The sequence below is a fragment of the Neoarius graeffei genome, chromosome 14 (genome assembly GCF_027579695.1).
Source record: "Neoarius graeffei isolate fNeoGra1 chromosome 14, fNeoGra1.pri, whole genome shotgun sequence".
In the NCBI taxonomy this organism is placed as follows: domain Eukaryota; kingdom Metazoa; phylum Chordata; class Actinopteri; order Siluriformes; family Ariidae; genus Neoarius; species Neoarius graeffei.
Genome location: NC_083582.1, coordinates 44597734 through 44620633, shown reverse-complemented (window position 1 = coordinate 44620633; position 22900 = coordinate 44597734). Strand labels below are relative to the sequence as shown.

The window sequence follows — 22900 nt, the reverse complement described above, 5'->3', positions numbered from 1 at the left end:
AATATCATCTTCCCAGAGCACATGAATGCAGGGTTAAGCGTGCCGTCCAAAATGACTGCGTCACGTGGGTGAAATACCTCAATTTAGAGTCACCAGTTAACCTAACCTGCATGTCTTTGGGGGGAAACCGGAGCACCCAGAGAAAACAGATACAGAGAGAACATGCAAACTCCACACAGAAAGGACCTTGTCGGCTGCTGGGCTTGAACCCAGCCCAGTGAGGTGACACTGCTAACCACTACGTCACCGTGCGACCCATGCATCCACTTTTCCAAACGTAAAAAGATGGGCTTTAATTATCAAATCCGCTAGGTGGCGATATTTAGCCTACTTTTTGCAATAGGGTTCCACACTGCCACATTTTAATTAGTTATGCTCAAGTTCTTCAGCTCTATAGTACAGCAGATCTTAGATCAGTAATCTTTGACATTCAGCTCTTATACACACTCAGAAGAAATGGTGCTAAACTGGACCTTTCTTTGTCACTGTACGTTCAAGAGCACATTTAGTTTTCACCTGGTGATAGTGCACCTTTAAAAATAATTAAATGACTAACAGGTTTTATAGTAAAGATTTAAATATACAATATGCGCACATTACTCGATAAAGGATATATACCAAAAAGAAAAATATGTACTTTTGAGGGTAAAATCTCAGTGACAGGGGACGGTACAGTTTAATGCTATTAGGGTTGGGTTTTTTTTTTTTTTCCTGAGATTTTATTTATTTATTTTTTTGCTTTTAATAATTATGTCTAAACACTTTACTCCAGGCTTTCACTACATTTAAACACAAGTTTATGAAAAGTACTTTTAGTTTATTGTATTATAAATTAATTATTTTGTCATTTCCATTTGGCTACAGTGACTTACTGCAAACTACAGAAACTATATTAGCCATGTCAAGCCTATGTTTTAGAGTAACAATTTCCTGTTTCAAAGCAAGATTATGGCAGTCAAAGAACTTGAAATATTTCAAGTGATTAGCAAAGCAAGACCAGGCAATTCCAGCCGGAATAAAGACTGGAGAGAGGGAAAAAAATTAATGTGATGTTTGAGTGGAATTTCCATGGGAAGTTTGCTTCAGAAGTTCCAGGGTGTGACTACACGTTTAAAACCTCAAGCAGCAGCTCACAGATTCACACAGACAAGGAACATGCCCGCGACCCTGTACAGGATAAGTGACTGCAGATAATGGATGGATGGATGGTTTTCCGATTTAAAGAGGGAAAAAAATACACTTAGTTGCAGTTGTATCTAACATGTTATTTAGTCTATGGCTGTATTTGTTGTGCAGGAAACATAACACAGGTCATGATTTCTCATTTAAAAGTACTTTAATTTTCATTAGAAGAAAGTGCTTTTCACAGAACAAAGTGCAGGACAACTTTAATAATAAAACACTAATGGGGAGTAAAGCAGTCATCTTCCATTACTACATTTAATATTAATAACATATTGAACTAATGATCTAAAGATCAAATCATGACAATAGTAATTTTAATGTCTTATCCACAGTATGTATATATTATTTGAGATATTTCTACAGTCACCATTAAATCTCATGAATGTTCAAATAATCGGCTATATATCAAACAGGATATTAACTAATAAATATTACTGTAATGAAATCCGAAGTTCACAAAGATCACGGAGATAATCCTCATTGTCTTCACAGCTCAGCGCTTTCTCAAAGCACTCTATGGCTTGTTGCTTTTCTCCTTGTTCCTTATGAATGATTCCGAGTATTCCAAAGGCCTCTCCATCCTCTGGGTTGTTCTCAATTCTTCTCTTTGCAATCTTTTTCAGACGTTCAGCACTTTTCTTCCCATGATATATATTTGGATTTATCTTCAGACATTCAATGTAGTGTTTGATGGCAGCAGGCTCACATTTCATTCTGTACTGCTGGAATTCTGCATAACAGAAATTAACATAATGGCAGTTCTCATTTCTTTCTTTAGCTGTCTGAAATGCATTCCGGAACATTTCTTCTGCTCTCTGCATATCCTGCTTCACCCCATACTGGAAAGCAAGATCACTCATAGCAAGGATGAAGCCAGTCTTCAGTTCGGTTGCAATCTCCAAATGGTAGATGCACTGCTCTTGAGCTTGCTTAATTTCAGCACTTGTTCTATAGTGGTTTCCTGCAAGCCTCAGATTCAGGAGCTTTTTCTTATAGCAAAGCCCCAGCTGATAGTGTATAAAGCCCGCATTGGACACTTTCTCTAACACTCTCTTTAGGAGGGCAATAGACCTGTCCACAGACCCTTGATTCCGCAAAAACTTTGCAACATATCGAAGCACATGTGGATGTTCTGGAGAGCTCTCTAAGGCTTGCTCCACTAGGCTCTCTGCCTCGTTGTGCTTCTTGTGAGCAGCTAAACTAAGAGCAAGCAGAACCTTAAGAACATCATCATCTGGGTTCGTGGCTATGGCCCGTCTAAGCTGATCAATTGAATTTTCAGTTGAAGTTTCAGTTGACACTGCTGGATTTTGGAGCATATAGTCTATCCGATACAGAGCAATGGCAAGGCCGGCATTCCATTCACCCTTCTCTGGTTCCAGCTCCAGGGCCTTCTTGAAGCACTCTTTAGCCCTTTCATAATATTTCTGAGAAAACTTAAGGAATGTCCATCCTTTTTCTCCAAGCACCTCAGCGTATGGGACAGATGGATATTTTGTTTTAATCTCGCTCAGTTTATTCAAGTAGCTTTCACACTCTGTGAAATTACCCATGTGATAGTATAACCATGCAAGATCTCCATAAGCAACAACAAGCAACTTGTCACAGTCATTTCCACAAGACTTAGTGAGCTCTACAGATCTCTCAAAGTTGCTGAGAGCCTCAGTATTGGATCCAAGAAGAAATTTCACAAATCCCTTATAGCTGTGTGTGTGTGCAGCTCCTGTCTCCCCTCCAAGATCCACGTTAAACTGTTCTTCTAGCCTGTTCAGAAGGTCAGTGAGATCTACATCATTTTTGTTCAGAGCCCAGGTAAAATGGCATTCCAGCTGAAGAAGTCTGGTTTTGAAAATTGTGTCTTGTGTTGAACTGGTAGAGAAAGAAATAACTGAGTCATGCATGAATGAAACTCACTAAAACAATATAATTCTCAGGAAAAAAAAAACAATATAAACCTTTTACATCAATAAAGTACATGTAAAGCATTCCTCTGTGGTAGAAGAGTGGTTCATAAGGTCCAATTATGCACCTTCAATTATTTTTGTAACATTAATTCATATTCGGTTAGAAATACAGACTAAAGGTAGAAACAAAATGTACCCTTATGGGTAACTCCAGTGAAAGGGAAGGTTTAGTATTCAGGCAGAATGACAGCACTTACCTCATTGTGGTCAGTCTCTGTGTATCTCACACTGTGAAAACAGATCAGGGAGACTACAGTGATACAGATGTATAATGATTTAAATCCCCACCCATTTGTTCAGGAAAGGAAACCGAAAGTGTTTTCATTTCAAATGCAGCCTCAACTACCATTTGGATGACATCATCAGCAAATAGCAATGTAAATATCTGGATTGAAATCGTAAATGAAGTTACTGAGTCTCAAATATCAAGTCATACTCATTTTTAAAAACATAATTTACAAAGCAGCACATCATCCATTATGCAGTATTAAACAGAAGCAGAAGATAATAATCTCCTTTCTTTAACTTTCATTTCCTTTTCTCTACCCACAGCACCACACTGGAGTCACAGAACATAATCAATCAATCAATCAATCAATCAATCAATCAATCAATCAATCAATCAAATGAATCCAAAATTAAAGGCAGAAATAAACATTAAAAAAAAGAAAAGAAATTTTTTTTTGGACAGACCTCCTGTACTTTACCACACATTTTTGTTTTATTTCACTGAATGTGGACTTTTAGGGAGCAACAGCCACAGAAATGAACAGTGTGAATGTGTGATGGGGGGCATGCATGTGTTTTTGACAGTGTAAATTATTTTGAGTTGAATAACTAATGGTGTCCTTTAATGTAACCATGCAGGCAAAACAACATAACTGCCAGTTAAAGGTGGGGTACGAGATTTTGGAATAACGGTTCCCGCAAGCCATATTTTGAAAAGAAACACGCCCGCCCTCGCCATGCTCCCACCCCCCGCGTCTCCACCCCTCCTCCCCCTTATAAAGCCTGAGAAAATCAGCCTTTATAATGGGTGTCTATTGCGTTACACACCAGTGGAGTTTGTTAAGTTAGAGTGTAGAGAGCTTGGAAAAATAGCTCAAACTTTCTCATTTAAACTGTTTTCAGCCCCAATTTTCACTCCACACACAATTTTCTCAAAAGTAGTAGCCACACTTGTCCTGATTCACACAATGTGTCTACCTATACCAGGGGTGGGCAATTATTTTTTCCATAGGGCCACATGAGAAACAGAAAATTGTGGAGGGCCGGACTATAAGGCTGAACTAAATTCTGCATAATATTAATTGTATTTCTTTATATAAATCAATAAATATAATTGTTTTTACAAGCTGCTAAGACTGGTAAGAGTATGGAAAAAATGAGGTTGCCTTACAAAAAATGTAATTTATTCAATCAAATTTCCCAAAACAATGGTTAACAAAATGTGAACGTTTGTACCTTTTTTTTTTCAGTCACATTCACCCCAAAACACAGTAAAGACATCACAATATTGTCTTTCTACTCCAAATATCAAACAAGATACATCATATTATAATAATGATGCCCACATTTGTAGTCTAATCACCTCATTTGGTGTTTTTTATTTGTTCAGTGAGAGAAATCTAGTCTCTGTTGGTCTTTAACGAGTGCATCAGAGTCAGGTTGAATGTCTGAGGTGGAGATGCGAAGCACAGCTGACAGATGATCATCAGTCGATTCGGTGTAGGTATCAGATCTACAGATTGGCTCGGGCTCCGGCGCCTGCTGGTGACGTCACACTATGTGATTGGCTGGACCGTTTGAAGGATGACGTACAAGTTTGTGGTTGGTCTTGACAAATTACGGAAGTAGTTATCGCGGGATTAGGTTTCGTGGGATTTCATGTCATGTTCATGTCGCGCGCATTGCGTTTTTGTTGAACACAACTTCAAAATAAAAGCAATGCACATTCAGTCCATGCATGAGGTAAAATTAGAAAATACGTTTATTTTGTAATTTCTAATTAACCTTACGAGGGCCGGTCAGAATGAACCAAAGGGCCGGATGCGGCCCGCGGGCTGGGAAATGCCCAGGTCTGATCTATACGATAGGACTTGCAGTTTTTGAATGAGAAGCCTGAAAGTGAGGAGAGGACAGGCGCTCAGCCACATAGACTGCCATTATAAATGTGGCTGCACTGTGACTGCAAAATCAGAAAAGTCACTTGTTTTTAACTTGCTCTAGTGACCTCATTTTTTACACTACAGACAAAAAAATTACATCAGTGTGTTCAGGAGAGCCTTGTGGCGCTCACTGTGAAAGAATTTTGTGAATACCTTCCGTTTTTGTGTAAATCCCCGTTGTTTGGAGGGAGCGCACTGAGAAAATCCTGCACTTTCTGTGTGACACTCTGCTTGCAGCGCGCGGGTTGGGGGAGGGGCTGCTTGCTCTCTCACACATACACACAGAAGGGACGGGCTGCTTGTGGGCTTCAGTCTGATTGACGTGTCAGTATCCAATCATTTTGAGGTGGTACCTCGATATGATTGGATGGCGTTTTTCCTTTATTTTACACTGTAGACTGGATTAAAATATTTCGTTTTTGGGTCAAACCTTCTATTGTACTGCTTACAACATGGGTGTGAGGAGCTTTTCAAGCAATATGGTAAAAAATACTCCTGAAAAAATGTCATACCCCACCTTTAATGTGTGTACAGTGTCAAAGAATAAACCATGATATAAGACGCACTGTCTGGGTCTCTCTGGAGAGCCTTGAAAAAGTCAGAAGTCCTGTTTTCTAATGGACAATCGAAAAGGTGTCGAGAGCCTGACACAGCTTTCTCTAGGTAAATGTCCACATGTCTAAGTGATAGTGTACCACTGCAAAGCTATAGATGGGTCACTACATGGTGGATTAATTGGTTGTCTTTCTTTTTTTATTCTAAAAATTTTCAGACCTGCAGCCACTTTTCCATCCATCCATCCATCCATCCATCCATCCATCCATCCTCTGTAGCCGCTTATCCTGCAAACTCATTGCCTCAAAAAATTAAGCAAAGTAATCTTAAGATTAGTGAGTTAGAAAAACTTGTTTATTTTAAGTGTGCAGTACTAAATCAAGTAGTACAACTAAAAAAAAATAAGTTCATGTAACTTAATAGCCATGCTTAGTGTTAACTTAATTTTTTCATTTTGTGTGGACTGCTTGATACAAATTTAACCCCACTTAGAATTACTAAATACCTACAACTTACTACTCACTCATTTTTCAAGTTCACTTAAATTAAACAAACCAATTTCCTTGAATGGCTCCTTGTTGCAGTGGCCAGGTTTGGGTCCAATATCTCTCTCTCTCTCTCGCGCTCTCTCTCTCATTTCTTGTCTATTTTAGCTGTTACTATCTAATAAAGGCAAAAACACCACAAAAATATACTTTAAAAGAACACTCACTGGGTCGATTCAGCTGCATTACAACATTTATTAAAAAAAATTGCATCATTGACAGATCTAGGCTGAACAATAAATGTTTGATATTGTTATTACTTTTGATTCCAATTCTCCAATATAAAATGTTTTATTACTAATGTAATAACCTTACAATAATCAATAAAATTTACTGTTCTCCATCCTCTTGTCATATTTAATATGTATTTTAAAGCTAATTGTAAAATTGCTCATAGTGTGATCTATGTCTGTTAGGCTATTGTAATAGCAATATGCACCAAATCTATTATTCAGCCTCAAGTGTTCTGTTCCCAAGTATCACTTTCTTGTACATTCAAGTACAAAACAGCAGCTAAACAACAAACTTGTGGTTTGATTTGACTGTAGAACATGACATGGACAAGGCAAAAATAAAACCCCATTTTTGTGAGCTAATTCTATGCATGTAATAGTCTCGCAATATTAAACAGGTAAACACCTGATAACTACAGGACTTCAGTGCATGCAAAATCATTGCATTTCTGATCAAAACTGAAAGTACAACAAATGCTTTTGTGTCCCAAAGCGAACATCAGTCCAAGGTTTAAACCAACACAAAGAAAAACATCACTCCTTGGGTTTTGTATTTGTACTGCATTACAACTATTAAAAGTTTTCCCAAAACACAAATGTAAACAGGTCAACCTTGCTAGGTTCCTTTCTGACAACATTATCTAACAACTCTTTGCAACACAAAGTGGCACTATTTCCACCATTAGCATACCAGCATAACATGGTACAGACTTTAATGAACTTTTTTTTAACTGAGATCATAAACAAGCCAGCTCAGTTGCATGAAAGCATCAAACTTTCTCTGATAACAGGAGAACATTAATAGCTGCATAACTTACAAAGCGCTATCTGACAGCTGATGGCTCTTTACTGGTCTAACTCAGTAGACTGTTCTTCAGAGTTAACAGTTTTGGTGGGAGGCTTTTCTTTCCCAGTCCAAGCATCACGGTCTGAATGAAGTTGAGTGTATTCGCCATGCATTTTGGGTAATCCAAATGCAAAGGTAAGCCCAAATAACAGACAAATTGCCTCAGGCAAGTTTTTAATACGATCCATGACAATACCTCCCTCCAGAATGATGGCAGTGGAGATGGGCTGGAGGGCCACTGAACTTGGACCCTCGTGAGGACTATCTTCACTGACAACTGTCAGCACACCAACAGTGATGCATTCTAGGGCCTTGTCTCTCGCTGTATCCTACAAAGTCACACACACATTCTTCAGCATGGTAATTTTTGCTCTTCTAAAACATTCATTTTTAGTGTTGAAAGCATTTGCTAGCAGGGCTTGAAATACATTTTTGGGTTAACTTGCACTGGTGCACATGAAAAAAAAATTACTTGCACCAAAAAAAAATTACCTGCACAACCAAAAGTAGTGTTAACTGTTAACCTTATATGTCCTTTTCTGATGCTTCAGACTGACTCTCTAAGTCTTGGACTTCCTGTACATGTCGTACTCTAGGCCCGTAAGGTGTGGTTGAAGGCCGTCACTTTACTCCAGCCCACCACAACCTTATTGCTGGCAAGGGGTCGAATGTTTGCACATTGTTGTTGTCAAGAGAGATTGTCATTAGGCTTGTCAGAGTTGTTGGGTCCAGGCTAGTCCTCCAGTCTGTCTTTACCCTGTTCATCAAAGAGAAGGAATGTTCGCATTCAGCTGTATGAATCAGAATGACTAGGACCAACCGCAGAATGGTGAAGATGTGTATGAAATCTTCCTCCTGTTCCCTAGTTAGAACTGAAGTGCAGAAGGTGCTGAAGGGTGGTAGTTTACGCATAGTAGCAAGCTGTACACAGCACAAAGATTTCAGTTCTACCCATTCTCTGATGCACCTGTCAATGTCAAAGTCCCTCTGCTCGAGCAACGCATGGAAGTGTTGATGCAAAGCTTTGATGTTGTTCTCTCCAAAGTCATCATCTTCCTCTTCTTCTGGCCATGTGGAGAACTGGAACAACACTCTGGCAGAGGAGAACACCGGGTTGCTAAGGATGACTTCGAATCTGCGTCCCAAATGATGCAATGTGCGGTCGAATATGCGCTGACAGTCTTGCAGTACTTCCTCCTTGTATGTAGCAAGATTTCCTGCTTGTCCACGTCCACGCTGAGGTCTACCAGTGTTTCTTTCCACATAAATGACCCACCTCTCTCTTCTGGGCCTTCAGACAGGATATTGTTCAGCTTTAGAGGGCTAGCCAATTTGGTCAATGATCTTACAATGCTATCAACTCTTCTGAATACAACCTCTATGGTACTGTCATTGTCCTGGAAGACCTTTGATACTGCACTGATCAGTTCCAGGTATGGCATCAGGAAATTGAGAAACATTACAAATTTCACTGTCTTCACTACTTGAAGGATTCCTCTTGCTTTGTCACAGCTTTCCTTGGTTCCTGTGTCACCAATCTCCTCTAGATGCCCAAGATGCTGCACTAGGGTGGGAAAGTCGTGGCAAACAGCTCTGACAGCATGCTCCAGATGTGGAAGCCACCATGTACCTGTTGCTCTCACTAGTTTTAGCACAGAAATGTTCAGTGCTTCGGCAGCATTCCGTAGCCCTTGCCAGTTCAATGGCAAATAATGGTAGAACTTGTACAGGTTGATCAACATATCCTGCACCATAGAGAAATACTGAACTTCCCCCAGCACATCCTTAAATACTAACTCAAGTCTATGTGCGCAACATGAAAGAATCAGAAGATGAGGACACTCTTCCTTCAGCCTCATCCCTATCCCACTTACCTGAAACAGGCCATGCTCTTTGTTTATTGCAAAGATGCTATGACATTGTGTAGTCTTGCTAATGTCATATCAACTGAGTATTGATTTAAATGAAACAAAACCTTTTTTTGTTGATGACAAAAATATTTGTGCTAGTTGTTGTAAACAGACCCAGCCCTGCCCCGAACATGGCAGTGTATCACTTTACAGTAATCCCCCATTCAAGGATCCTCCCACAGATTAATATTGTAACTTGTGCAACTAAAATTCACGCCAAGTGGCGGCACCACAGTGTCTAAGTCACATGTCCCAGGCGGCGACAGTCAAAGAGCCGCTCCAAGAACTTAATTAAGTTACTTTGAAACAAGCGACCAACCACGTAGAAAGCTGGGTTTTCGCGGCTTCATTAAAAACTTTAAAGACATCTACAAAATGATGCATTAGACTAGTTAGTTTTTGATACAAAATTCATACAAAGCAATAATTCGAGGCAAAGCTTTTATTAATCAATTCAGAAAGCAAAAATTCCCCGATATTCAAATTATTTAACCTACGGACAGTTTTGGCTTCTTGGGGTTGGTCGCGTCGTCATCGTGTGAATCAACAGACGACTCGTCCGAGAATTCTGGAGTCCGCGACTCGGATGCCAAAGTTCTAGCTATAGATGGCCCCGGTTGTGGCTCGATGCTCTCTTCATGTGTGGACAAGGTTTTGCCGCTGGGTTCGCAGCACACTTCTGGCGTGGATTGCGCCACCTGGTCACTGGGTTTGTCACTGGGCCCCCTGTCATCTCGTCCTCGATCTCCTGCATGGTCCTTGGGTGCTGAAACATCGTGCTTTCCGGTCTTTACGAGGAATCCCATGATGGATCACTGATTTTTAGACATACTCTACTCTTGTTGTTGTTGTATTTATATGATTACTTTCAACCTGTCACAAATACTAGACCTTATCACTTCTTTATTGGCCATTTCTACTGTTGGTTACAGTGGGTAAAGCAACTTGCACCAGTGCAAGTCAGGTCTGAAATTGCATGCACCGCTCCAATTTTACGTGCACAAACTTGCACATGCACGTGGTATTTCAAGCCCTGGCTAGAGAATATGGATGTGTTCACACTGGTTTGTTACAATATAGCCAACAAAATAAATTTGGTATGGTTAAACTAAAGCTATGGTCCACAAGGTCCATATATTCTTGAACAGTGACACTGACTTTTCAACCTAGACTCCTGCTCCTTAGATTTAAAATGAATTAATGTGTTTAATTAACATGCTTAATTAACGTTTATGTAGCAAATTTCATTTCTATTTACTGGCTGTTTTAAATACCTCTCAGATTAGCTGTGGAGGAATTGCTGTACAAAATGTATATTGTATATTGTGCAGATAGAATTACATCTTCTATGTCAGCACAGATATAGTTCTATATTAATGCAGACCAAACTTTTTCTTATGTGCAAGTACTTACAGAGCATGTCTTGAAGAATTCACTGGAGTCGTCACCAAGTAAAATGGGAATGCCTTTGAGGACAACAGAGCAAAGTAATGTCACATCTGGCGTCTAATGATACACAGAGAGAAAAGACCAGTTAACAGAGTAATTTGCAAGGCACAAGCACAAGTCAGACAGGAAATAGAATAGGTTGGTCTGGATCATCTCATTTAGAACTTGATCGATGAACTATCATACAGATCAAAAGCAAAATGAACCTACTTACCATCCAGCTCATGTGCTGCATCAGCTCACTGAGTTTCTGGCCAACAGTTCCCTTTTTTGTTTTGAAAAGTTCGATGAAACACGGGGCCTACTGGTCCAGAGCCTCAAAGAAATCTCCCTCAAGATTCTTACTGGCAATTCTATTAAACTCAGCAAACACCTGAAAAAGTAAAGACACCATAAAGCAAAGAATTGCAATAGTCCACATGAGATGTTACAAAAGCGTGTTGGTGGCATCCTGTGAGAGAAACTTTCTTATCTGCCTTATTTTGTAAAGTCCAAAGAAGGCTTTACTGCAGACCTTGCCAACATGCGCATCCATAGATATGTTCGAGTCAAACCAAACGCCAAGATTGCGAACAGACGAGGCTGACATAATTTCAGACGCACCGACTTGTACTGATCCAACATTAACTTTCGCAAGTTGCTGACGGGAACCAATTATCAGAAACTCAGTCTTGCTGTCATTCAGCATCAGCATATTATGACCCATCCAAGCATGGATGTCAGCGATGCACTCCTCCATGGCTCGGATGGCGTGGTCTTCAGAAACTGATGACGTAGGACGAAATGAGAGATAGAGTTGAGTATCATTGGCATATCCTTGAACTGAGGGCAGGTGCTTTTCCACCACATGAAACAGCCGAGAAGCGTATATTATGAATAATAAAGGTTAGAGATGAAAGTGGAGCAAAGAAAAAAACCCTGAACTTTTGAAAGTCAAACTAAGATTGGGGCGGGCACGTCCCCCGAAAATATTTTAATAACATAACATGCAAAACCCTGCATTCTAGTGCATTTTAGTACTTATTTTCACTAAAACAAGTTATAACTTTTAAGCCTTTTTCTTTCATGTACATTAATGATTAACATGTCAAAAATATCAAATTTAATTCCCCTAGTTAATGAGTAATTTTCAGGAGTGCATTTAGAAAACGCGGTGATTTTCCTGCCTACACAGTTCATTACTTTGAAAAAAATCAGACCGTTGAAGGTAAACTCAGCAAAATCCCAAAACAGTACTGTTAAAAAGTAAAGGTCTGTTAGAGTTTCTAAAGCTTTCAGGTTTCAATGTTGGGGACATTGAGCCTCGTTTATCAATCTTTTAGTAGAGTTGTGCGTTTGCATAAACTAAAGTGAACTAAAAATTTCTAATTCATATTTATGTGAGTTGAAGCCAATTGTTTACATTAGTTCATATTGTCTGTAAATTTAAACACACCAATGAAAACCAAATTTCTCATGCAAATCAGGGGCGTAGCTAGGATTTTTCGGGGGGGGGGGGGGGGGGTCACACACTGACTGGCAGCCTGAGTACATTATGTAACAAAAAATAATTACCATTGCTAGTTTTAGGCAGCTTAGAAACCGGCTCTTCCATTATTGCTGTTTCTTCCACATTTTCTTGATGTTGCGTTCTAGAGACGGCACTAAAACTTAGCTTCGAAACCACAAAATGCAACTTTGATGGAAAAAATATATATAATAAATTGCTTGCCTCTCTTCACATCGAAAGAAGGAGGAAAGTTTTGCTTGTTTTGACATGGCGAATTATTAACACGAGGAAATACTTGTAATGTGCAACTAAAAAGACTGCAGCTATGCTGGCAGCTTGAACATGCTTTCTAGTGCGATTGTGTTGCATTTGCACAGAACGGTGTCAGTTCTGCGCGCCTTAGCACGTGCACTTGAAGGCGCGCCTTGGGCGTGCGCACCTAACGAGCTCCGGCACGCACGCCGTTAACAAAGAACACCTGTCTAATCAATGAACTATGTTTGGGCTATTTAAGGACCACGCCCATGCAAGGATGATGCGAAGTATTATGCCACGTCTAGGAATGTGAAAAATCTGAAAAATAAATTTCTCCATTCGGAAAACCGGAGATTTTCAAGTTTTGTCAAATATCCGGATTTCCGGGTAAATCCGGAAGACTTTCATCCCTGAAAGGTCCTAAACAACTACCTTGTGGAACTCCACTTAGGAGTGAAAAGACCCTAGACTGTTCCTGTCTGATGGTTACACATTGCCTCCTCCCACACATAAACGATTTAATCCAAGAGAGAGCAAGGTCACTGATGCCAAAGTCACTCTCTAGAAGATCTGCCAAGATTGAGTGATCAACAGTATCAAAAGCCGCGCTAAGATCTAACAGGACAAACAATGTAACTTCCTGCCTGTCCATACTGAGAAGGATATCGTTCTGTACTCTAAGCCAGTGGTTTTCAAAGTGGGGGCCGCGGGAAAGTTGGAAGGACAATAACAAAAAAATTGCGAAAAAAAAAACTTTTTAAAAATAATTATTATTAAATATATTGTAATTAGTTTTTTAATCATTATTATAACATATAATTATTAATAATAATACATCATATCGAAACGTTGTTTGCCATGCTCATCTCTCCGATTGCCTGTGACGTTGCGGTTTGCGCCATTTATCAAGCTGCTTTGCTCCTCAAGCTAGCGTATTGCTAGCGCAAAATGGACAGGTTTTTGAAGAAGAGACCGAAGGAACAAACCAACAGCCCTGCTGTGGAGGACACTGCTGCGAAAAGAAACTAAGAAGTCCTGGCCAACTAAAATCCGAAAATATGAGGCAGCATACATTAAGTATGGCTTTACAGCCATACAGAAAAATGGCCATGATTGCCCGAAATGCGTCCTCTGTCTGGAGACCCTGTCAAACGAGTGCTTAAAACCTTCGAAACATCAGCGTCACTTGGTACAAAAACATCCGACAGATGCCGAAAAAACAGTAGATTTCTTCAGACGCAAAGAAGAGCATTTGGTCAGGCAATCTGCTGCATTCACCCAGCAAGCTACTGTCCCTGAGCAGGCCCTGAAGGCATCATTTTTAGCCTCGTACCACATTGCTCATGCTAAAAAACCTCACTCAATTGGAGAAGATTTGATTTTACCAGCCCCCAAAGACATTGTCCGAGAATTGCTTGGTGAGGATGCTGCCAAAAAAAAAATCGATGCTGTCCCACTCTCTGATAACCCCGTGAGCCGACGGATTAGTGACATGGCTCAAGACATATCTGCTCAGCTGTTGGAGCAGGTGAGAGCCAGCGAATACTTCGCACTTCAGTTGGATGAGAGCACAGATTTATCCAATGAAGCCCAACTGCTTGTGTACATCAGATTTATTTCACAGGAAAGATTTCTGGAGGAAATACTATTTTTTAAAGCACTTGAAAGAAGAACTACTGGGAAAGACATTTTTCAAGTTTTGGACGATTACATCGAGTCTAACGGATTGGACTGGACCCATTGTGTGGGGGTGTGTTCGGACGGAGCCGCGGCAATGACCGGGAAGATCAGTGGAGTGACCGCTCTCATTAAGCAGAAGGCCCCGCATGTAGTGGCCACACACTGCATGCTCCATCGCGAGGCACTGGTCGCAAAAAGGATGGATAACAAGTTGAATCAGGTACTACAGGAGGTTATACAGTTTATTGTTCAGTGCGAAAATATTTGTGTTGAAAACGTTAGTTAATAATATTCTTATGCTAAACAAATGTAACAATTATTGACTATTGAATAAAAGTAAGAGAAAACATTCTAAAAGTTGATGTTTCTTTACATATTTTGTAGCATTGTCTGTGGGTTTGCAAAGGGGGTCCCCGGCCAGAAGCTAATGCTGTTTGGGGGGGCTTGGCATGGAAAAGTTTGGGAACCCCTGCTCTAAGCAGAGCTGTCTCAGTAGAATGATGTTGACGATATGATGACTGATTACTAGGCAGTAATTACTAGACTGATTACTACATGTGGTAACCATGGAAACGCACAGCTACGAATATGGACTAGTGTTAAGTGAGGAGGGTTAAATAAAATAACATTAAGTTAGTTGACTGTGGTGATAAGGGTGGCACGGTGGTGTAGTGGTTAGCACTGTCGCCTCACAGCAAGAAGGTCCGGGTTCGAGCCCCGTGGCTGGCGAGGGCCTTTCTGTGCGGAGTTTGCATGTTCTCCCCGTGTCCGCGTGGGTTTCCTCTGGGTGCTCCGGTTTCCCCCACAGTCCAAAGACATGCAGGTTAGGTTAACTGGTGACTCTAAATTGACCATAGGTGTGAATGTGAGTGCGAATGGTTGTCTGTGTCTATGTGTCAGCCCTGTGATGACCTGGCGACTTGTCCAGGGTGTACCCCGCCTCTCGCCAATAGTCAGCTGGGATAGGCTCCAGCTTGCCTGCGACCCTGTAGAGCAGGATAAAGCGGCTAGAGATAACGAGATGAGATGAGATTAAAAGTAACACACTCAATGGAGGAAAATGGCTCTTGTGATTATTATTATATATCACATATGTATTATTACGGGGTGGCACGGTGGTGTAGTGGTTAGCGCTGTCGCCTCACAGCAAGAAGGTCCTGGGTTCGAGCCCCGGGGCCGGCGAGGGCCTTTCTGTGTGGAGTTTGCATGTTCTCCCCGTGTCCGCGTGGGTTTCCTCCGGGTGCTCCGGTTTCCCCCACAGTCCAAAGACATGCAGGTTAGGTTAACTGGTGACTCTAAATTGACCGTAGGTGTGAATGTGAGTGTGAATGGTTGTCTGTGTCTATATGTCAGCCCTGTGATGACCTGGCGACTTGTCCAGGGTGTACCCCGCCTTTCGCCCATAGTCAGCTGGGATAGGCTCCAGCTTGCCTGCGACCCTGTAGAAGGATAAAGCGGCTAGAGATAATGAGATGAGATGTATTATTACACATGCAGTAATGTAAAAAGTACAATATTTCCTTCTGAAATGTAGTGGAGTAAAAGCAGAAAGTAATATGAAAAGAAACAAAAAACTCAAGTAAAGTGATTACAGTACTTTGTACAATACTAGTGCAGGATTGAGTAATTCCAACACAGAAAAAAAATCACAATTATCAAAAACTTAGTTTTTCTAAATGAATCCAGCTCAAGTAGACTAAGCTGGTAAGATTTTTCAACCACAAATTACAAGTAACTTACTAAAAGCGAGTGTTAATAGCAAGTTGATAAAAACTGATTTAGGTCAATTTACTATTTTTAATTAAATATCATGTTTGCATTTACAGTGCACTTTTTTTTTTTTTTTAGTAAGGTCAACTAATTAGATTTTACAGTGTACAGGGTCGCAGGCAAGCTGGAGCCTATCCCAGCTGACTATCGGTGAGAGGCGGGGTACACCCTGGACAAGTCGCCAGGTCATCACAGGGCTGACACATAGACACAGACAACCATTCACACTCACATTCACACCTATGGTCAATTTAGAGTCACCAGTTAACCTAACCTGCATGTCTTTGGACTGTGGGGGAAACCGGAGCACCCGGAGGAAACAGATACAGAGAAAACATGCAAACTCCGCACAGAAGGGACCTTGTCGGCTGCTGGGCTTGAACCCAGCCCAGTGAGGTGACACTGCTAACCACTACATCACCGTGGCACCAGTGGCGATCCTAGAGTGATTTACTCCCCGGGCGAAACCCCCTGCTGGCGCCCCCCCCGGCCCAACCCGACAACCACCTCCCACCCACCACCTAAGAAAACACTAACTTCGTCCAGAACACACACGACCCCATACACAAACTCACAACAGCTATTTTCAAGAACAAATTTCCAGTTTTAATGACTAGTGCAATAAAAAATACAAAGATAAACAATAAAAGATAAACAATAAACAAAAAGACTCAATGACTTCGCATTACAGCTATCCACAGCTATTTAAGAAAGCACAACTGCACTACAGCACCACCCGATGGTCAAAATATTGCACAAGTCAGTCAGTTTTACCAACAGAGTGCACAATGAATTACCATAGAGTACCATTCACCATTATTATTAACAAGAAGACTTAAACCTCCATTAAAGTCGCACCATATAAATAACAAAAGAAGCTAAACAGTTAAACAATCACAATTACAGAATAACATGAAGTGACAAAAGATCTAAAAATACTATACATTAAAGTGGCAAAAATGGTAAAATGCAATCATGTATCATAAATAAATGAACTAACGACAGAGAAGAGGTAAATCTTATACATATCCATGGGCGCCGCCAGGGGGGGAAAGGTTAGAACAATTCTAGGGGCCCAGCACTGCCATGGGGCCCTTTAAGGGGCTGATAATATGCTTTTAATGATTTTAATAAGACTTTTGAAATAACAACAATGCAATATTCCATCTGGTAAAATGAGCTAATTGAACAAGGTTGTCTATTTCTTGAGTTCTTCAACATATTGTCATTTAACCCTCCCCCTTTTGCGAAATGGTACGGTCCAGTTCTGGTAGAAGCGCGATGCGTTAAATCTGTGTGCTGGTGCAGCCAGCCAGCCAGCAGTGGAGTGTGTACAGTCTATGATCGCTAAATATGAAGAGTGGCTGTCAAAAATGTAAAGAAAGGCAGCTGAAAGCTGAGAGGGACCGGAGAGGCAGGCAACTGGTCACTCAGTTTTTCCCAAAGAAAGGTAGCGATCACTCACATGTGTGTTCAAAATATTAGCGAATGGTAAATGAACAGTATGAACGTGGTTGGATTAGCCTATCAAGAGAACACTTTTACAGTTTGTACAGTGACATTTTTTCCATTTTAATAACTGAACTGACTTGTGTGATAAACAAGATGAAATATTACGTTATGCTGGTGCTAATAACTAGTGCTAATAACCAGTTTCATAACTAATGGGGTGCCCTAAATATGCACAGATTCAGCCTCAGGGGGACCTCCGCCCTACCAAACCACTGAACCCCCCTTTGGAGAAGGAGGTAAGCAGCAATACAACCCATAAATGCTTTAGGGTTGAAGTTTTTAATGAGCGAGCACCATATACAGTTTGCTAGATTAAAGTGTTGCTAATAACAGACACCAGTCAAGTGTTTGACATGGTTACGTGTGTGGAATGTTCACACGTTCTAAACCATTGGTTTAGAACGTGTCACATCACACATTTCACTACCAATTATCCTAGCACAAGAAGACATGTGGCAAAATCTTGAATTTTCATTTGTGATTGTAAATGCACCAGAATTAGTCACTAACCAGTTTTCATCTATTCCCTGGTAGGTTAATACATAAAATGTAATAACAAAGTCACAAACTCAAGGTCCATGGGCTATCAAAAGTCAAATAATGACAATAGTGCAATTGTGACGAGGGTGGGCAAAGTTGGGGGGTCCAAAATTCTAATCTTTCATGGGGCCCAAAATTTCTGACGGCGCCCCTGTACATATTACTGTACACATAAGAAGAAATAAACACTATTGTGTATCATAAATAACAAGAAGTAACAAATGAAGTTAACACTCTTTAAAGTGGCAAAAATGGCAAACCACTATAATTTGTCATAAATAACAAGACATGCAAAAGAAGTAAGAGGAAAACAGTCTATATACATTTAAGTGGCAATTATATTCAGGATGCAAAAGTGAAAGCACAACCTAAAAGTTGGCTTTTCTGGCCTTCCTGGATGCAAATTCTTCCACAATGTCTTCATATGAGATTTGTTCCCCTAAGGCGTGGTTTATGCTGATCACAGCAAGGCCACTGAACCGTTCCTGTTGTTGACCTTAGGTAAGTCTTGATCAGTTTTAGCTTCGAGAAGCTCCTCTCTGCCTGAGCCACAGTGACAGGCAGAGTGGCAGCAATTCTGAGTCCAGTCCAGAAATTGGGGTAGATCTCTGATAGCTCCGCGACGTACAACACACGACGAGCAATGTTTAAACGACCATGTAAAGCTGTTAACATTCTGTTGGCTAATACAGAGCCCAATGTTAACCCAAGGCAATGACAGCAATAACTTTTAAACATTTTTTTGCAAAGCCTAATCGTTATGCTGAAATTAATTTCGTGTTGGGGGGCAGGCCAGGCCAGGTCGTCCGACTTAGCAAGCATCAATAATATAAGGCTAATTAGGGCACTAATTCATGTCACTCACTGAAATTGATTCATAAAGCATACCTTTTTCTTTTGCTCGTTTCTCCTCCTCTTCTTTCCTTTTCTTCCGGAATTGGGCACCTGATGGCTTTGACCTTTTCCTATCCATTAGATCTATCTCTGAGTACGACTCCGTTTATTTGTCATTTGACCTCCTCCTGAATGATTCCCCCTTCCCCCAACACAAACTCACCGTCAGTGTGTAGTGGTGATCACCTAACGCGAGAGGTGAGACTGAACCATTTCAACTTGACCAATAAAGTGCTCCGAGATGATGCTAAAAATAGATAGTTTTCACTGACGTCACGGCATTCCGGGGAACGCCCCCCCCAGCTGCCATCTTGGACGTCACAGAGTCGGGGATTCCCTGGTGGCGGCCATCTTGGAGGGCCAGCTTACTGTACGGGTCACTGAGCACACATTGTAGCACGCGAGTTACATTCATTTATATATTATTTACATTTCTACTATTTAAAGCTAGCAATGGTGCACACCTGTTGTATTCATAGCTGTCGTAATAGGTCAGATGATGAAGTCAAGCGGAGCTTTTATGGAATTCCCACTGTACGGGAGCACTAAGGCAGCAAACAAACTCAGCATACAAAGGAGAAATCTATGGCTTGCGAGAATCAACAGCAAGGATTATCAGCCTTCCAAACCCAGCAAAGTCTGCTCCGATCATTTTATAAGTGGTAAGTTGTTTAAATAAACAATCAATTGTGTTTAAGTTTGTTTTTGGAAACCAAAACATCATGTGAACAATCTCTGGAGACTGCCTAACTGGAGCCGCTGCGTGTACGTTTAGATTGTAATGTACACTTAATATCGCTCGTTTGTCACGTTTCTATTTGACACTTGTCATTTCACTCACGCAAGGGTCATTTTTGAAAAACATTTTAGGTCTATTCTGTATGATTTGATTTGTGTTTGGGATGCAAACAGCGCGCTTTTTGGCGGATGCCACCTGAATCGCGCAGATCCGATTTTTTTTTTTAGGGGGGGCGTTGGAGTGTCTGATTATAATTTCAAAGTAAATTCTGTATTAAAATTACTAAATAAGCAAATCCGTTACAGTCCATGAAACAGGAAGTACAGTATAAGGATGAGAAAAAAACAGTTTAAATCGGGAAGCTGTGCACATTTGTGCAGCCTGAGCGGTGTGCAGGACTGCGCAAATGTGCGCAGCTTCCCGATTTAAACTGTTTTTTTTTTTTTTTCTGCGAGATTCAGGCGGCATCCGCCAAAAGGTGCGCTGTGAATATCTAAAGTTGTATATATCAGACAACCTTTAAAGTTTGATGAAGTCAGTTTCAGGCTTTGGAGCAGGCTTTGGCAGTTTCAGGCTTTGGCAGTTTCAGGCTTTGGCAGCCCTGCAATAGTCACTTGAAAATGCATCTTTGTCCACTTCGTAGGGGTCAGTTCCCCCAATCAAGGCCAGTTTGGCTGCATACCATTGTCGTGAGATGTCGTCTAATGCATCTATATACTTATGTTTGCTTGATTTGGCTTAATTATCAAATCCGCTAGGTGGCGATATTTAGCCTACTTTTTTTTTTACTTTTGCTGGCCTCTTCTGCCCCTCGGACCTGCTTGGTCCATCCTGGTGCCCTGTGTCTGGTCGGGGTTTTATCGCATCGCTCCTGTGAAGGACGGCCCCATGAGGACAGTTGAGGGTTATACCTGGAGGATGCTCTGGACTCTTACAGTAATGCTTTCATGGCTGAGGACTCCAGTTGTCTTGCTAACTTTAGGACTGCAGTTATCATGAACAGTTTTGCACTCAAGTTTCCATCAATGAAGAGTTATAACATCAACGAAACTGACTTCATGTTAAAACTGTTAATGTTATAGTCATGTTGTCTGTTGTTGCCCAAATGAGGATGGGTTCCCTTTTGAGTCTGGTTCCTCTCGAGGTTTCTTCCTCATGCCGTCTGAGGGAGTTTTTCCTTGCCACTGTCGCCACAGGCTTGCTCATTGGGGATAGATTAGGGATAAAATTAGCTCATGTTTTAAGTCGTTCAAATTCTGTAAAGCTGCTTTGCGACAATGTTTATTGTTAAAAGCGCTATACAAATAAACTTGACTTGACTTTTTGCATTTGGGTTTCACACTGTCACATTTTAATTAGTTATGCTCAAGTTCTTCAGTTCTATAGTACAGCAGATCTTAGATCAGTAATCTTTGACATTCAGCTCTTATACACACTCAGAAGAAATGGTGCTAAACTGGACCTTTCTTTGTCACTGTACGTTCAAGAGCACATTTAGTTTTCACCTGGAGATAGTGCACCTTTTCACCAGCTGACTATGGGTGAGAGGCAGGGTACACCCTGGACAAGTCGCCAGATCATTGCAGGGCTGACACACACAGACAAACAACTATTCACACTCACATTCACACCTACAGTCAATTTAGAGCCACCAATTAGCCTAACCTGCATGTCATTGGACTGTGGGGGAAACCGGAGGAAACGGATACAGAGAAAACATGCAAACTCCACACAGAAAGGACCTTGTCGGCTGCTGGGCTTGAACCCAGCCCAGTGAGGTGACACTGCTAACCACTACATCACCGTGCGACCCATGCATCCACTTTTCCAAACGTAAAAAGATGGGCTTTAATTATCAAATCCGCTAGGTGGCGATATTTAGCCTACTTTTTGCAATAGGGTTCCACACTGCCACATTTTAATTAGTTATGCTCAAGTTCTTCAGCTCTATAGTACAGCAGATCTTAGATCAGTAATCTTTGACATTCAGCTCTTATACACACTCAGAAGAAATGGTGCTAAACTGGACCTTTCTGTCACTGTACGTTCAAGAGCACATTTAGTTTTCACCTGGTGATAGTGCACCTTTAAAAATAATTAAATGACTAACAGGTTTTATAGTAAAGATTTAAATATACAGTATGCGCACATTACTAGATAAAGGATATATACCAAAAAGAAAAATATGTACTTTTGAGGGTAAAATCTCAGTGACAGGGGACAGTGCAGTTTAATGCTATTAGTTTTTTTTTTCCCTGAGATTTTATTTTATTTTATTTTTTGCTTTTAATAATTATGTCTAAACACTTCACTCCAGGTTTTCACTACATTTAAACACAAGTTTATGAAAAGTACTTTTAGTTTATTGTATTGTAAATAAATTATTTTGTCATTTCCATTTGGCTACAGTGACTTACTGCAAACTACAGAAACTATATTAGCCATGCCAAGCCTATGTTTTAGAGTAACAATTTCCTGTTTCAAAGCAAGATTATGGCAGTCAAAGAACTTGAAATATTTCAAGTGATTAGCAAAGCAAGACCAGGCAATTCCAGCCGGAATAAAGAATGGAGAGAGGAAAAAAAAAATTAATGTGATATTTGAGTGGAATTTCCATGGGAAGTTTGCTTCAGAAGTTCCAGGGTGTGACTACACGTTTAAAATCTCAAGCAGCAGCTCACAGATTCACACAGACAAGGAACATGACCGCGACCCTGTACAGGATAAGTGACTGCAGATAATGGATGGATGGTTTTCAGATTTAAAGAGGAAAAAGAGAAAAAAAACACTTAGTTGCAGTTGTATCTAACATGTTATTTAGTCTATGGCTGTATTTGTTGTGCAGGAAACATAACACAGGTCATGATTTCTCATTTAAAAGTACTTTAATTTTCATTAGAAGAAAGTGCTTTTCACAAAACAAAGTGCAGGACAACTTTAATAATAAAACACTAATAGGGAGTAAAGCAGTCATCGTCCATTACTACATTTAATATTAATAACATACTGAACTAATGATCTAAAGATCAAATCATGACAATAGTAATTTTAATGTCTTATCCACAGTTTTTGTATATTATTTCAGATATTTCTATGGTCACCATTAAATCTCATGAATGTTCAAATAATCGGCTATATATCAAACAGGATATTAACTAATAAATA

General features: G+C 40.5%; 1 protein-coding gene across 1 annotated transcript; it reads right to left on the bottom strand.

Moving 5' to 3' along the window:
• Window positions 1-1616: 1616 nt before the first annotated feature.
• On the bottom strand, window positions 1617-10213 carry LOC132897616 (interferon-induced protein with tetratricopeptide repeats 5-like). Its single transcript, XM_060938858.1, has 5 exons — window positions 9909-10213; window positions 8689-9300; window positions 8449-8590; window positions 7694-7826; window positions 1617-3073 (listed from the first exon to the last, which is right to left on the bottom strand). Exons 1-5 carry the CDS (start codon window positions 10211-10213, stop codon window positions 1617-1619), a joined length of 2649 nt encoding a protein of 882 aa, XP_060794841.1.
• Between the last annotated feature and the right edge of the window lie 12687 nt (window positions 10214-22900).

Bases quoted from the DNA above. Each gene is read 5' to 3' on its own strand.
- LOC132897616 (XM_060938858.1), bottom strand. From the start codon at position 10,213: ATGGGATTCCTCGTAAAGACCGGAAAGCACGATGTTTCAGCACCCAAG. The intron at 9,301-9,908 runs GTCCGTAGGTTA...TTGCGCACATAG, and splicing joins AACCCCAAGAAGCCAAAACT to ACTTGAGTTAGTATTTAAGG. The intron at 3,074-7,693 runs GTATTGTCATGG...TGCATGACTCAG, and splicing joins TGCCATCATTCTGGAGGGAG to TTATTTCTTTCTCTACCAGT.